At 37.4% G+C, this 17831-nt stretch overlaps 1 protein-coding gene across 21 annotated transcripts in view; it reads left to right on the plus strand.

Annotated features, from left to right (window-relative positions):
- SOX6 (SRY-box transcription factor 6) overlaps positions 1-17831 on the plus strand; it is a 597341-nt gene that overhangs the window by 469540 nt on the left and 109970 nt on the right. For 13 of the 21 annotated variants that reach the window (XM_053924605.2, XM_045194160.3, XM_053924606.2 and 10 more), the window contains one exon: positions 9898-10021. In XM_053924605.2, the coding sequence (XP_053780580.1) occupies positions 9898-10021 (124 nt within the window). The remainder of the gene's footprint in view (positions 1-9897; positions 10022-17831) is intronic. The other 8 variants (XM_024558829.4, XM_071221421.1, XM_071221424.1 and 5 more) reach the window with 1 other exon arrangement.

Genomic DNA, 17831 nt, shown 5'->3' on the forward strand with positions numbered 1-17831 from the left:
TCTTCACAAATGTTACCATATTTACATGGCATTCATACAAAATTAAAAACAATTAATTTTCATCTTGGCAAAACACTTTGATCATTGTGTATTTAGTGGGGTTTCCATTTGAGGACGACAATCATTAGTCTCTAATATGTTTCATACTTCTGTGGAAATAAGACAGGGTAGAATGAGAAACATTCATCCTCACTAGTCTTCGGAAATATCTGAAGTAATTGACTAGCTCGGTCTTCTGTGATGGCCTGGTGACCACTAACTGTGACTATTTGCATAATAGTCAACTTTTCACTTCTGTGGTGATAACTGTTTGTATCTGATTAAAATTAAGACTGTTTTAGTTCTCTTGACTTTTCCAGAAGTTGCAAAAATTGAGATTTGCTGTTCTGCTTTAACCAAACAAATGCACACATGGGGATAACAATATGCTGAGTTTATGCAGATTTTACAGCACGAATCTGAATAAAATACCCACTAATAGATCCTTAAGGAGTAATAAACACACATGAATTTTCCTTAGTTGCACTTTAAAGTGATTTTAACATACTACTAGACCTTAACAATAATATTTAATTGACAAGATTATGCATTTGTATGGATTGGAAAGGTGGTAGATATCTAATTCCAAATGAATCATAAATTTTACTTTTGCATAACATGTTTTATTAATTTCTTTATGGCCAGGATATTCTACCTCCCTCCTGGTGAGAGTTTCTTAAAACATAGTCAGATAATTTACACACATTTAATTAACATTTGTCATTCATTTTATAAAGTAATCTGACTTTATAAAATAAAGTATATTATCCTCATAAATACCCTCAAAAATTTCAGGGTTGCAGACCATAGGAAGACTATGAAAAGACACTTAAAAAAATGTTGTTGTAATTTAGTTTCTTTTAGCAAATCTTCCCTTTCTCTGTTGACCCTACTCCAAAGTAAGCTGACAAACTGCATGATTTTATACCACTATGTAGGTGAAAACAAACCTAACACCACTACCTGATAAAATAAGGTCATGGGCTTTTCTAAGGTATCCTTATATTTCCAGTGCCTAGCGTGGCACCGAGCAGATAGTACTTGGTGCTCAGTAACTGGCTCTTGAATATTTGAATGAAGACAGGCTCTATTGACTTCTCCTATGCGGTGACAGTTTCTTGGGAGCCTAAGAGGTCATTTCGGATGAGTGAAGCACTCTATTTCAGGGAGTTAGGGGGCAAATGAGTAAGAGATGCTAGGAAGTATGATTATGTTAGTGCTAAATCCACGTTCTTTTCTTTGAAAATTCAATATTTCATCATGTACAAATGAATGAGAGATAGTATAATGACATTTGATTACTAATGATCCTGGTAGATTAATGAGATATTTGCCCATTTTAGAAAATGCAAATAGAGTGAGTGTATACAGTATGCTGGGAATATAAAAAAAAGGATTAACACAAAGGTCAGGATTGGCTCTTTCAGGGCTAACATTTCTCTCTGAAGAGATACCTAAAGAAGATTTTTAAAATATGTGCTGCTAATCTAACAGATTAAGTCATTGTGTTCTTACTCTCAGTGATCATTTCTCTTCTGTGTAACCGAAGAAGGAAGCTGGAGAGTGCTAGCTTGTGGACTAGACTTGCAGGGCACATACCTAGGTTGCGGGTTTGGTCCCCAGTCGGAGCGCATATGGGAGGCAGCGGGTCGATGTTTCCCTCTGACATCAGTGTTTCTCTCAATCTCTCTCTCTTTCTCCCCCTAAAATTAATAAACATATCTTCAGCTAAGGATTAAAAAGTTAACTTTCTTATTGATGTATAATACACATACAGAAAAAATATATAAGTCTAAAGTTAGCTCTTCATTAATATTCAAACTAAAGCATATGACTTTGAAAGATTAAAGCCCCAATTTTTAAAATGATGCATTTAAACTGTAATACGTTGAGTTTGTGCTATGTTTTCAGGGGTTTTCTTGGCCCTTTAGTGAAGATCTAAAAAGAGGGGTGGCAGTAGTACACAAATTCTAGGAAGACATTGCATATTAAAGGTGAATGATAACAATGGCAACAAAGTGATACATTATCCTTGTTCAGGGTGGTGGAGAATGAGGGAGGGAGGCCTGGGGGGAGAGAGAGAGAAGGAGAGAAGGAGTGAAGATCCTGTCATCAACAAACCAAACCAAACCAAACAAAGCAGGATCCTCTTCTGGATGCAGTTACAGTATTTGTACTATGTATATTTATTGGCTGTTTTGGGGAAACATCGGGGAAGATGGAACTCTGCTCTCAAATACTCTAAACAACTTGTGTCCCAGAATTGTTCCTGATGAGATTTCAGTTTGATTATTCTCCTGCTAGAGCTAGGTTCTCCAGGAAGCAGAGATTTGCTATCCTCCATTGGCTATAGCAGCCAGAGGTTTGCTAAATGAGACAAGTGAAAAGCAAACAAGGTGATATCAAGATGTACTTAAAAGTCATTCTTTATGCTATTCTGGAGTGAGAAGAACTACAGTTCTACACCTTCTGCAGTTGCTTAACAATACTACCCTATGGAAACTGGTGCTCAGAAAATTGGTTCTTAGGTCTTAGATGGTTCTCACATCGATCAGTTGGCACAAAATGCCTACTGTGTTCTTCGTCCTGTGATATGAGCAGTAGGGTATACAGAAATATAAATGGCACAGGCCATTCAGGACATTCAGTTTACCTTGGGAGGAATTAGTGAATTGAAGCAATTGTTGAATACTTAGATATATAAATCTCCTTTGCGTACTTAAGACAGGTCAGCCAAGAGCAGTTCAATGTGTTCACCAACTTCATTGGGCTTTCTAAGGCAGACCAAAGCAGAGAGTTAACATTTTAGACAGGTTTTGACAACAAAAAAAGGTTTGAAACTGAAAGGATTTATATTAAGCCACTATTTATTCTATCAAGTGAGACCCTTTCTTCTCCTAATTGTACAGAATTAATTGATGTCCATATTGGGTTCAGCATGCTCTTTTTGACAGTAAGAAGACACCTCCCTGACCTTGAAGGCTTTTAACATAAGGTTTCTGGGGTGTTTATTTCTTTCACTTGTAGAAACTGCAGCTTTTACAGTGATAACACTTTACACAACTACTCAGGTATGCTTTGCAATAAAGAATATGGCCTTTAAAGAAATTTCCCTCTCCTCCCCAGCCTTTCTGTTGTATACCCCACCTCTTCCTCTCCGATTGCTCTTTCTCACTCTCTATTTTGTATCCGTTTTTCCCTCCCTCTGTCATGATTTATAAACATTGGATACATTTCTTCCAACAGATTAAAGAAGCTTTCTCCAATTAAACCACATGAGGAATGATTTTCTAGAAATAAAACATTAAAAAGATCATTTGCTTGCTGTCTTTAATCAGTAACAGACATTAATATTCTTATGATTTTTCCACACAAATTCTTGTTTCCTATCACTAAAAAAGTTAAATAATCTTCATGAAAGAGAAAATGAGTCCCCCCGAGTGTCGCTCTGTTTGCATATTAGCACGTAGCCAGGTCTCTGCCAAGTCACTCTGACCGACTGCTGCAGATGCTCTTTCTCAAGTATTCTGAGTCATATCTTTAGTGCAAGTCTTCAGGGACAAACAATAGCACCTGTTCCTCACAAGCTATCAGGCCAGTTAGCCCATTCATGTATCTTTAATGAAGCTCTGGGGCAGATGGCAAAAAATGGCATCATCAACAACTTAGCACAGAGAAAACAAAGGGGATGAGTGTTGAGGCAACAATGCCATTTCAGAAATGGGAAGAGACAGAACCTAAGTGCTTCACATGCATCTGCTGCTGTCGTGATTGTCTGAACAATGTGAGGAACACCAAGCAATTAAAATGCTTGGGTATGCACCCTATTTGATCAAGAATACCTTCTCCACCCTTTCCAAAAGGGAGCTGCTTTGGAGACGGACTGGGAGTTGACAATTAACGGGCAGTTTTGGTTTGGGGCACGCAGTGTGTTTCTTTCATGAAGCACTGACTGAGCTTCACAAACGATGGGTTCCCGGTTTTCCATTAGTCATTCAAGTTACGTATCTACCAGTTAGTGCTGGCTTCCAAAGCAGTAAAAGTAATGCAGTTTCATACTCAGAGGTATAATTTTGGCCACATCAAGTTTTACTCTTTGTTTTAACAAAATCAGTTTTATTCCCTTTTTTTTTAGTAGGACAATTTAAGTATCTCTGAATTTGTGCTAACAGAAAGCTACACTTTCAAGCAAAAAAGATGCTATTTGAAATTTCGATAACTTCTTGGAAAATACATGTGGAGACTGGTCATTCTTTGATGCAGGGAGGGGGACTCTATTATTTTTTATTCTTTAGTAAAATATTTTGGGGAGTTGCTGTTTCTAATACGACTGCCTTTCCTGGTGTGTCACCACATGGAAAATAGGATGGTGGGAAGGAAGAGGAAAGGCAGGTGTACATGCTTCGGAGCAGGGTGGGGCTTTTCTGTACCTTCAGAGTTCTTTATCTGCCCTAGGCACTGATGTGCCGTGCAGTGAACCCACTTCACAGCTCCTGCAGGAGGAAAGTACGTGTGTGCTTGTGTGTTCTTGTGTGGCCACCGAGCCCTCTGATCTCTCCGCTTAATTTGCCCTTGCTTTCTCTTTCTGCCCCCCCTTCAACCAATAATCTTCTAGGAAGCACAATAAATGGAAAGCTATGAAAGGGGGAAGTTGTTGCTTTCATTCATACTTCCCACCTATATTACAGTCATGAACCTCCTCATAGCAGGGATATGTTCAGAGAAATGCATTGTTTGAGGATTTTGTTGTTGCGCAAACATTATAGAACGTAGTTACACAAACCTAGATGGTACAGCCTACGGCCGTAATTGTATGTGCTATGCTTTAGATAACTGGCAGCACAGTAGGTTTGTTTACACCAGCCTCACACATATGTGCATAAGTCATTGCTCTAACATTGCAATGGCTATGACATCACTGGGCGATTAGGAAGTTTTCAGCTCCATTGTAATCTTATGGTGCTGCCATCATATATGCGGTTTGTCCTTGACCAAAACAGTGCGCTGTGTCATGTGACTCTGTTTCCCCCTGTGAGTGGTGCTGTTGAGGTTTCTATAAAGGTGGTACACTTCCATTACCCTTGCTAATTTTTAAGACGTAATTCTTTGAAAATAGTATCAAACTGGGGAAATCTGGATAAGATTGTTGGATTGTATTAATGTTGATATCCTAGTTTCGATATTGTACTCTAGTTTTTCAAGATGCTACTGTTGGAGGAAACGGGGTACAGGGTACATTGGATTCCTGTGTATTATTTAGTATAACTTTATGTAAATTTATAATTATATTTGCAAAAACCTTCAGTCATATAATTGTTATCACAAAGAATTGTATTCCTTATCTCATTTAGGTCTGCTTAGCAAAAGATGACTTTATGCCTAATATAGTATATTAGGTTATAGACTTTCAGCCTGATTTACCTGGACTTCAATCCTGCCTCCACCACTTTTTCATTGACCAAATTACTTAACCTGCCCTGGTTTTGTCTTTCCCATTAAGTGAATGATAATGATAACAGTCAGTACACCCTAGAGTTTTGAGGATTAAATGAGAGAGAGCATGCAAATCACTTTCCCAGTGCCTGGCATATAGGAAACACTGGACAATACTAGCTGCTGTGATTATTATTATCATTGTTATCACTATTATTATTTTGGTGAGTAGCGCTAGAAAGGAGCTTTTCATCATCTCTCAGCCTATATTTTAATTGGCTACCAGATATTTTGGCTTGTGTTTAGTAAAGGGCATTTTGAATTTTCATATCATTCTTTTACTTAAAATAAGTTAAGGACAATTTTATCTTTCAGAACTAAATTATCACTGCTCATGAATGTATTGTAATAAATCATTGGAATCAGTAACAGTAGGTTTAAGATCAAATGTTCTGGGTACAAAATGGGAGAGAAGATGAAAAAAACTGAAACTAAACAATATAACAGCCATACTTCCAAGCTGCCTCCAACAACACACCTCTGAAACATGAAATTATTTTTAGTTGCAGACCTCCAGATTTTCTCTACCAAAAGCCCGTACGCGTGTGATTTCTCTCTCTCTCTCTCTCTCTCTCTCTCTCTCGTTTTCCCTGTCACTAAAGTCCATGCGATGTAATGGAGAAAGCCCTGGACAGGGTAATTAGCAGTCTGGGACTCTAGATCCCGCTCTGTCATAGGCAGCGTGACCTCACGCTTCTACCTCCTCTAGCCACCTGTTTCCGTGCATAATTCGTGAGCTGTGATTTAGGTTAGTGATTCTCAAAGAGTGGTCCCTGCATCATCAGCACCAGCTTTACCTCGACACTTGCTGGAAACATACACTTCCAGGCCCCTCCCTCAAATCTACAGATTTAGAGACTCTGAGGGTAGGGTTGAGCAGTCTTTGTTGTAACAAACCCTCCATATTCTGATGCACATTAAAGTTTGAACATCGCTGCTCTGGATTATTTTAGTCTAAATCTTAGATAGTTGGACCCAACCCCAGGGTTTCTGACTCACAGGTCTGGGGTGGAGCCCCATGATTAGCTTTGTTAAAGTTCTCAGGTGTTGCTGGTGCTGCTGGTCAGGGACCACACTGGGAGAACTAATAGGTTAGATCAACTCTAAATTCTGCTCCACCTCTGCATCTACCATTACTACTGCTTTCACTATGCCTTCCTTCCCCCTCCTTGCTTACTTTTCCCTCAATTTACTGAAACTGCCTCTGAGATAATAGCATTGAAAATTTCTGACATATCCTTCCTGGAAGATGATGATGGACAGAAAGGAACTTCCCTAAATTATTAGTACACTTACGTTAATATGAAACACCTACAGGTTTTTGGCATTAAAAATGACCTTAGATAATCTACTTAGCTGCACTAAGCTGCATGTGCATAGCATCTCATGTACATAGCTGATTACAAGGAAATAGCTTCTGGCACCAAGATTCGAGAATTAAGGTCTGATGCCTAGTTGCCATTGATCCCTTTCTGATCTGAAGATCTTGGGCACCAATATAAAAATAAAATTGTTTCCATTCTAAGATGCTGCTTAGTGAATAACACTAAAAATCCCAAGGTACCTCTTCAAATGATCCCTGTAGTCCCACCTTTACTTTTTCATGGCTTTCTAGATCCTGGGGATGGGATAATGCTCTGTGAGGCGTGGTGTCTGTGAAGAACATGACAAGCCTCTGCCTGCCAAACTGAATTATTTAGTTGGCTCATGTTTTCTTTTTTGAATTAGAGTTATGGGTAAGATCCACTGTTTCTTCTTTCATCAGTAAATTGATAACTTTCTAGTACTGAATATTCAAACTAACCAAAAAAGGGAGCAAGGACCTAATGTACTAAGGGCCTGTGACGGGCCAGTCACCATGCCACAAGCGTCACTCTCCTTGTCTATTCAGTCCTTGCAATAGCCATGCAAGGTAGTGTCATTAGCTCTGCTTTTTACAGGACGGAATAGACTCAGAAAGGTTAAGTAACTGTTCAAGATCACATAGCCGACAGAATGACAATGTATAGATTTAAGTTCAGCTTGTTTGACAGCAAAGCCTTTGTAGTCACAGTAGATTCTGGATAAATATGTGTTGAATGAATAAAAGAATGACTATATCACATTATCTTAGAAGTATAAAGTTGAAAAGGCTCTATAGGTTATTATCTAATTAGGGTTTTTAATGCATGTCTTTTCAAGAATTTCTAATATGCAGGTATACAACCTTTACTTGACCACCTCGAGGGAAATGGTACACACACCCTCTTTAATCAGTGATTGTTGAATGATTCCTTATTAGAGAATTCGTCTTCGCATTAAATTTGCCTAAAATCCCTTTCTCTCTCTACCTCTCTCTCTCTCTTTTGAGCCCAGTTCTGCCCTTTTTAACTCCTCACAGCTAATCTGGTTCATCTTCCATACACTATTCCTTCAAATATCTGAAGGTAGCATATCTTCTCCATCCCATGCTAAATAGCCCCCATGTTTGCCAGCCACTTCTCAAGATCCATTATACATTATAGCAACTTAATAAATGTTTGCTAAATGAAAGGAGGAGAGGATATATAAATACCATACCTAGACTTCTCACTTTCTTGTTCCCTGTTTTTAGAGTGTGAAGCATCTCTGCTATGTGCTAGGTACATGGTAGTACCATATTTCCAGAAGTAAATGAAATGGTTTCCTTTGATATACTTTTGCACTGAACAGTGGTCACCCACAAAAAGTATTGTTTTATTTTCTGACATAGAGCAGTGCCCTCATTTTTGACATCTCGGATTTGCATCAGGTCACAGTAAACTGGGGTTGAACCACCAACCTAGTCCTTTTGTTCAGGGTTAAAGGCAAGACCTGGGCACCAGGGGATCGGCTTCATTCGAAGGAGGCTAAGTTTGTACTCCAAAGTACGAAACTTGGGCTTACCTCAGCTAAAATGCAAGAAATAGCTGCCCAAAGCTAGTTTCTTTCACGCCCCACTGGCAAGGTAGTAATTGCACAAAGACCTTTTTATTATAAGTTGATTTTCCTGAGAAATGAATTCAGAAAAATACTGTAAAGTGTTTATTTTTTGCTTGCCCTTTATTAACCCGCATCATAGGGCTTTCCCTGGAGAAAAACTGTTGGTAAATGAAACCTCTTAGACCTACACAGAGGCATTTTGCACTATGTCCCTGGCTGTGGGGGGAAAAGGGACAGGACAAGGCAAGTTAGTGCTATTTAAACAGGGTCACCAGCCAGTATATGGAATTTTGCCTAAAGAGAGGATTTAGGAATTTAAATGGGGGAAGGGTTTGGGGTGGTAGAATTACTGGTAAAGGTTGGTATCTTAAATAGAATGTAACGTATGTAGCCCTTTTATGCTAGTAAAGAGGCCAAAAACCCACTTTGAACTAAAAGATCATTTCTGTGAACACACCCTAGTTTTGATCTTTAAATAACAAAAGTCCTGTAGTTCGACCCACAGGCCCTGAAAGCCAGGACAAAACCTTCCTGCAATGCTCTCCTGGAATCAGGGCCGCACGTGTAGCGCGAAGAAGGGAGCTAGGAAATTAAAATGTGATTTCCACCGGCATGATTCTGTCATAGCTCTTATTTTCTTTATATGGAACACAAATACTGATATAGAGAGTGAAGATTTTCTATTTTGCATTTTTGTGCTCTTTGATACATTTATTGAGGTCAAATGAAATTTGATATAGTAGGATTTATTATGAAATGCTCTCTGAATACAACTCCATAATTACTGAGCTACATGGTAGTGCATAAAGCTGTAAAACTGCTTAGCCAGACAGGCAATTTATATGTTACATCGAGGTGTGTATGGCGAAGAATATTAGTTTAATTGGGAGCCAAGATGTAGTAGCCTTAAATCTGAAGAGCTCTCTGTTTAACATAATGCAGTGAGGCTGTGAAATAAGACACCTAAACTGGGGAGACTCGGCTTTTGGAATACATAACAATTAGACATTATTTTCTGACCAAGGATACTAAATACTATTTTCCAAATAAAGCACAGAATGCACAGCCAGTGAAAGGGTAAAACCTTTTAGCACTGTATGGTGTAAGAAGCAACTTATTTCTTTTTTTTAAAAAAAAAGGAGAGAAAATAAACAGAAAAAACTCGAGATAAAAGAAAACCATTTACTACAATTTAGTGGAGGCAGGGGTGAAGCAAATTCACAGTGAGGTTATGTTCTTGGTGTACTAGTGGAATCTAAGAGGAGGGATTCGGTGAATTTCGCTGGAATTTTCTCAGGGAGCGTATTTGGAATGGGGTTAGAAGTGGGTGGCTGTTTGGGCACCAGCACCCCACCAGGAGTGGAAAACAAATACTGCCTGGTGTGCATTTGCTCTCTGTCTGACCATAGGCTCTCTTCTGTTTAGCAGGTTCAGGGTCACATGCCTCCGCTCATGATCCCAATTTTTCCACATGACCAGCGGACCCTGGCAGCAGCTGCTGCTGCCCAGCAGGGATTCCTCTTCCCCCCTGGAATAACATACAAGCCAGGTAAGTAGAGAGGCGTTTAACATTCTTTTGGAAATGCTAAAATCCACATGTTTTTGCTTAGCAGTCACAACAAACACAGGAGCACATGAAAGAAGTATGAATAAAAAGACCATAAAAGCTTATTTAAAAGTAAAATTAGAATTGGAAAGTTAATTGGGAAGGTGACATGATAATAAACTAATTGGTTGCTAAAACTTTTGTTTTCTCTTCTTCCACTTGAGTTTGTTTTGAGTTCACAGATAAATTGCTACTTTCCCTGGGGATTACAGATTTTTGTTAGCTCTCTCTTACCTTCACTGTGAATAATTGTCTTTGGCTAAAGATGCTTTCCCCGCCCCTGAGAGCTTTTATATTCTGGCAGAGTGGTCACATACAGTATGAAATGTTATTATTTGTTGTATGATCTCTCTTGGAAGAAAAGTTAAAACTGGACTGATTTAATTAGCTTACTATTAATAGGTAAAATTCTTTTTGATTTTAGTCTACATAATGAAGCATTCAGTAGTATTTTTTCATTCATCTTTCAACCTCAAAAAACAGGTCACATAACCTTGCAGTGAAATATGTTTTGAGATGATTTAGCAAATGTTATGATTTTTCTTTATTCCTCTGAGTTTACTGGACTCCTGGGGAATTCAATTAAGGACACATAATGGTTTGAAGCTTCTTTCAGAGCCTCCTTGTAAACAGGGCTTTAAATGTTTAAAGTTATGTTGCCAAAGGAATCCAATGTAAGGAGATAGTCAAGTAAATAAAAGTCAACCTTAATTTCATTTGTGAATTCTTTGTAAGTGACCTCAGCTCAGAAGTAGTGACCTTGTTCTACTCACTAATAATTTCTGTGTCAAGTTCTTTTTAATATATTAACCTCCACATCTGAGTATAAGAAATCTGAGTGCAGCAGTTTCTTTGTGTGGGGGATTTATAAAGTGAACAAAGGCATTTTAATAGGCTTAACGCAATAATAAAATATAAATCACTTTACTAAAATTCTTGGTAAGGAAGCTTACTAAATAGCATAGACACAAACCTGGGGAGTTTTAACATCTGTTTTAATTGCTTGTTGCCGTTGATTACTCTTTTGTATTTGGAAGAGAATACTCTTCCTTGTGAGCAAAGGTAGGATGTCTATGTCAAAACTCAAATGATTCAAAGAATAGAGATGTTAAGAGTCTGGCTAACTAAGGACTGACTGAAAATTCTTCAGATACAAAAAAAAATTCAATCCTAGTATTAACAAAGGTTTTTGGACACCTGAGTGAAAGAAAATTGTGTTATTCAAATTGCTAAAAGTTGATTTTTGTAGAGCAGAATTCCTAGAGCAAGTCATATTCCCTATGACATTGGGATTCGTATTAAGGACAGATGTTAGTTTGTCAGAATCTGTTTCTGCCCGTGCAGTGGTTCAGCCCTTCTCTTATCTCTCTGAGTATTTCGGAACTCTTTCTTCATCTCAACTCCCTCTGCAATGTTGATATAAACAAAATTTATTGGGTTATCCGGAATCTGAGCTTGTCATTTCTACAAGTCTTTTAAATTAACTTTATGTGGAAACTCTCTATTTAATTTCAGTGTTTTTAAATTTAAAAATTTTCCACACTTCAAAATCAGGGATGGGCCTTATTTTCTGTTAGACCTAGTCCTCAACATCGTTAACATGTTACTTACCTAATTTTGTTAAAACAATAATGACATTTTTCTTGAGGAAAAATGTTATATAGTCAGTGAAGCTGGACCATTTTTGAAAAACTGCCTTCTTACACAGCATCAATAAGATTACAGTGTGTAACTGAGAAGAATAGAGGGATCGGAACAGCATTGTGCGGGAGTGAGTTCCCTCCATGGGACAGCTTGTGTTCAGTGCAGCATCGTGTTCTGGGGAAGCAGAATTGTATTTATTTTGGTTAAAATCTTTTGGTTAAGGCAGGACAGTGAATTTGGACATTAGGGCAATTTTTAATCACTATCAAGGCTGGTGAAAAAAATATTTTCTGATGATCCCTAAGTTATGTCAGAAAATGTAATTAACCAGAACTCTATATTCTTTAACACGTTGGCTAATGTAGGCTTTATTGTATATACAAATTATACTTAAAAAGGATTAACTTCATATGCTCTCATACCACTAGTATCAAAATTACATACTCAGGAGCCTTAATCTATGCAGTGGTCTTGTCCTTCACTGGAATTGGGGGAGGAGAATACTGTTGGGCTGGAGTCTGGACTAGAGAAACACTTTTGCTCCCAACTGAGCTGTGATGATTGTATGTGAAATATACATGAGACAATGACTGAATTTTTAGAAGAGAATAGTTTTGTCACATATAAAAGCCTTGAAATGGTCACATACCTTTATATTTTGGTCCCCTAAGCAAGAGGCTGGGCAAGTACTACTACCTTGGTCTTTACAAATTACAAACTAAATGGCTCTCTCTTTTTTGTTTCTACCTTCCCATAACCTAAAACAATTCCATAGAGTTTATGCCACCAGCTGATGGAATGATTGTCTTGATTGCTAGAAAGCCAGGCCCTCCTTGGGGTGACATTCACGGTCAAAGTTAACTGTTTCTGGGCCCATATTAAGACAGTCTAAACAACTCTATTTAGGGCTGTGGGCGTTTCTCTTCACACACTTTGACCCACTGCTCTGGGCGGCTCAGGGTACCAGTGTGCAGTGAACACCCAGCCAGCTCTCCCCCCTCGAGGGCCTACTGAGGAGGAATGCTGCCCCCAGGGACTGTGCAGTTTTAGGGGGACAGCTATCACATGGATCTCTATAGAAATAGCTTTATTGAGTTTTAACCCCTAATCCAAACAAACTTTTTAATGGTTCAATAATTAGAGACATCTTTCTGGAAAGGAACTCATCAGGGCCCAAAACACAAACCACTGTCTTTTGGTTGCTTTGCTCTTTTACGTGGCGATTCTGAATGGTGCAGCAATCCAGGGTAAGGTGAATACATTTTAGCACCTATGTTTGAGAAAATTTAAAAAGTGAGCCTCTTTCATCATTGTCAATGTATATATCAATCAAGATTGAATTACCTGTAAAATAAGAACATTGGATACACCAGGGGTGATACTTCACTAGTTATAATATGATAATAGCTAAAGCTTACTGAATACTTTTTGCCAAAAGCTGTGCTAAATATTTTGCATGAATTATTTTAATTCCTACTTGAACATATTTAACCTTGCTGCACCTTATGTTTTTTGTCATCTACAAAAATATGCTATGATTTTGACCACTGCTCAGTGTAGGAGTAAAGATTAAGTTTGTCAAAGTGTATGAAAGTTCTTTCAGAATTCTAAATCACTAGGTTTGGGGATAAAATCTGGCCCTGAAGCTGAGTAAATTTAGCTACATTAAACTACACCCTTGTCCATTAAAAATGTGGCCCCCAAACTGAGACTTCAGCTGAGATATACTGTCCCTCGCCTTGATAACTGGAAGCAATTTATCAGCATACCTAATGCTTCTTTTTAAAAAATGTGTTAAAATGTAAATACTATAATAATTATCATTTTAACCATTTGTAAATGTACAACCCAGCAATATTAATACATTTACAATGTTGTGTAAACCATGACCACTATTTATATCCAAAATTTTAATCATCATCAAAAAATTCTGTGGCCATTAACCAATAATGCTCCCTATTTCCCACTCCTAACCCCTAGTTACCTCTATTCCACTGTCTTTCTCTATGACTTTGCCCGTTCTAGGTACTTCATATAAATGGAATCATACAATACTTATCCTTCTGTGTCTGGCTGATTTCGTTTTCAATTCATATTATAGCATATATGGCATAGTCATTCCTTTCTATGGCTGGATAATATCCCACTGTATATACACGCCTGTGTGTGCGTATTTTGTTTGTTTATTCATTCATCTGGGTGAAACTCAGACTATTTCTACCCTTGGGCTATTGTGAGTAATGCTGCTGTGAACATGGGTGTGCAAATATCTTTCCCAGTTCCTACTTTCAGTTCTTATGGATATATATGTAGGGGTGGAATTGTCGGGACAGGTTCTATGTTTAACTTTTTGATGAACCACCAAACTGTTTTTCACGGAGGCTGCACCATTTTATATTCTCACTAGCAATGCAAGAGTTTCAGTTTGTCCACATCCTCCCCACACTTGTTATTTTCCATAAAAAAATATAGGTATAGCCATCCTAGTAGGTGTGCGGTGATATCTTATTTTAGTTCTGATTTTTATTTTCCTAATGATTAATGATTTTGAGCATCTTTTCCTACACTTATTGGGAATATGTATCTCTTCCCTGGAGAAATATCTGTGTAAGTACTTTGTTGCCCGTTTTTGAATTAGGAGGTTTGTTTTTTGTTGTTGAGATTCAGAAGTTCTCTGTATATTCTAGATATTATTACCCCTTTATTAGACATATGATTTGCAAATATTTTCTCCCATTCTGTGGGTTGTTTCTTTCACTTACTTGATAGCATTGTTTGATGAACAAAAGGTTTTAATTTTGATGAAGTCAAATTTATTTTTACTTTTGTTGCCTGTGCTTTTGCTGTCATATTCATGAAATCATGGTCAAATCCAAAGATTTACGCCTACATATTCTTCTCAGAGTTTCATAGTTTTAGTACTTAAGTTTAGGCCTTTCATTCATTTGAGTTAATTTTTATATATGGTATAAAGTAAGGATCCAACTTCACTCTTTTGCATGTGGGTGTCCGGTTTTCCCGGCACCATTTGTTGAAGATGTCCTTTCCCCATTGAAAGGTCTTGGCACACTTGTCAAAAATCAGTTAATCATGTATGTTAGGGTTTATTTCTGGGCATTTTATTCTGTTTAATTGGTCTATATATCTCTTCTTATGCCAGTACCATATTACTGTAGCTTTGTAGTAAATTTTGAAGACAGGAAGTATGGGTCTTCCAACTTTATTCTTCTTTTTAAAGATTGTTTTAGCTTTCAGGGTTTCTTGGAATTCCATGTGAATTTGAGGATTGGCTGTTCCATTTCTGTGAAAAAGATTGTTGGAATTTTGATAGAGATTTTACTGTATCTGTACATAGCTTTGGGTAGCAATGATATCTTAACAATGTTAAGTCTTCCTGTTCATGAACATGGATGCCTTTCCATTTATTTAGGTCTTTTAAATCTCAGCAATGTTTTATAGTTTAGTGTGCAGGTCTTTTTGCATCCTTGGTTTAGATTTATTCCTAAACAAATGATTCTTTTAGATGCTATTGTAAACAGAATTGTTTTATTAATTAATTTCCCTTTGTATTGTTTATTGCTAGTATATAGAAACACAATTGATTTTTGAGTGTTAATTTTATACCCTGAAGCTTTGCTGAAATTGTTTATTAACTCTAGCAGCATTCTTGTGGATTTTGGGGGTATTATATATATATGATCCTGTAATATGTAAATAGAGATAGTTTCTTATATCTTCCTTACCAATTTGAATGCCCTTCCTTCCTTCCTTCCTTCCTTCCTTCCTTCCTTCTATCCATCCATCCATCCATGCTGGCTTTTTGTCTAGTACCACTGGCTATAACTTCCAGTACAATATTGTATAATTGCAGTGAAAGTGGGTATCATTGTCTTGTTCTTGATCTTAGGGGGAAAGCTTTCAACCTTTTACCATTGACTATGATGTTAACTCTGGGTTTTTCATATTGTCCTCTATTCCTAGTTTTCTGAGATTTTTTTTGTTATGAAAGGGTGCTAGATTTTGTCAAATGCTTTTTCTACATCAATTGAGGTGATCGTATGGGGTTTTTCCTCTTTGTTCTATAAATGTGATGTATTACATTGATTTTTTAAAATGTTGAACTACCCTTGCATTCCTGGTATAAATCTTACCCAGTCATGGTAAATAATACTTTTAATATACTGTTGGGTTCAATATGCTAATAGTTTGTTGAGGATCTTTTTATCTATATCTACATAGGACATTGGTCTGTCCCCACCCTCTCCCCAATGTCTTTATTTGGCTTTGGTATCAAGGTAACGTTGGTCTCATTACTGAATAGTTAGGACTTGTTTTCTCTTCTTTACTGTTTTTAGATTTTAAGAAGATTTGTGTTAGTTTTTCTTAAATGTTCAATAAAATTTACTGGTAAAACCATCTGGTTCAGGACTTTTTGGGTGGCTTTTTGATTACTTACTCAATCTCTTTATTTGTTTTAGTTCTGCTGATATTTTCTATTTTTTCTTGAGTCAGTTTAGGTAATTGTGTCTTTCAAAAATTTGTCCATTTCTTCTAGATTTTCTAATTTGTTGCTGTACAATTGTTAGCTAATGCTTCTTTTTTATTCCTTTATTTCACTTAGCATTTATTACCATTTGTCTATATGCATATAAACAATAAATTTTATGTAAACAAATGAAATGTTTATGTTTATATAAAATAAATAAGTGTAATATATATTCTTATTTAATTTTCATAACAACTTTAAGATGTAAGTGGCATTTTTTTTCCTATTCTGTTAAAAGGAAAAAAACTAAAACTCAAATAGTTGATTAACTTTTCCAAGCTTTCCCATCTAGAAATTAGTAGAGATAGAATTGATTGATTTGATATTCTACACTCTTGCAGACATGGTCTAAGTCAGGGGTCCCCACCCCCCAGGCCATGGAGCAGCATCAGTCTATGGCCTGTTAGGAACAGGGCTGCACAGCAGGAGGTAGTGGCAGGAAAGCAAAGCTTCATCTGTATTTACAGCCACTCCCCATTGCTCACATTACCACCTGAGCTCCGCCTCCTGTCAGATCAATGGCGATAGCATTAGATTCTCAAGGAGCATGAACCCTACTGTGAACGGCACATGCGAGGGATCTAGGTTGTGAACCCCTTACGAGATTCTAATGCCTGACAATCTGAGGTGGAGCTGAGGCAGTGAAGCTAGCACTGGGGAGCAGCTGCAAATACAGACTATCATTAGCAGAGAGGTTTGACTGCCCAGAGACCATAATAAATCGATTGCTTGCAGATTCATACTAAAACCCTACCAGTGAGTGGCAAGTGACCATTAAGCTGTATCTGGCGGCAGGCTAGAAAGCCATCCTGCAACCCCTGGTCTGTGGAAAAATTGTCTTCCACGAAACCAATCCCTGGTGCCAAAATGGTTGGGAACCACTGGTCTAAGCATGCATAACACTAAGAAATGTCTAGTTTCTGTGGGGTTTTTTTGCTCTGGAAAAAAATGTGATTTATATGTATGGTATTATCCAAATGACATGTTGTAAAGCTAGGATTTCTACCTCTTCCAGAACTAAAGCAGAGGTGCTCAAATACCTGATTAAATCTATCTACTTGAATTAAAACATCTGAGGTTTTTCAGATTAGTACTCTAATTTTTAAATAAAAATGTTGAAGTCCAGGAAGAAAATACGTTCAGCCATATAAACTAACTTGTTTTTATGGAGATTAAGATGATTTTAACTGTCCCTCCTACATATATGGAGGCTATATCATTGGTGAACTATCATTAAGGCATAAACTTTGAGTTGTTCCTTGTAATGTGGGTGGACTTATATGAGTTCATCCATCCTCACTTATTTCATAGCTATTGTGACAAATTCCATGGATTTTTATATATTGGTCATAGGCCTAGATGCATCCATGAAATAGATGAAGAAATTAAGATTGATACTTGATTCATAGCTTCTTTAAAGGCATCAAAAACAATGCAGCTACTCTTAGAAAAAGTCCTAAGATGAAGACTCTTCCCATCATGATCTCCTCTTTGATGAGTAGAGAAGGAGAATTTAGCAGGACAAACAAGAGCACAGTGATCTCAGCAATATATGCCACAACC

This window comes from Desmodus rotundus, chromosome 5, assembly GCF_022682495.2.
Source record: "Desmodus rotundus isolate HL8 chromosome 5, HLdesRot8A.1, whole genome shotgun sequence".
NCBI classification, from domain to species: domain Eukaryota; kingdom Metazoa; phylum Chordata; class Mammalia; order Chiroptera; family Phyllostomidae; genus Desmodus; species Desmodus rotundus.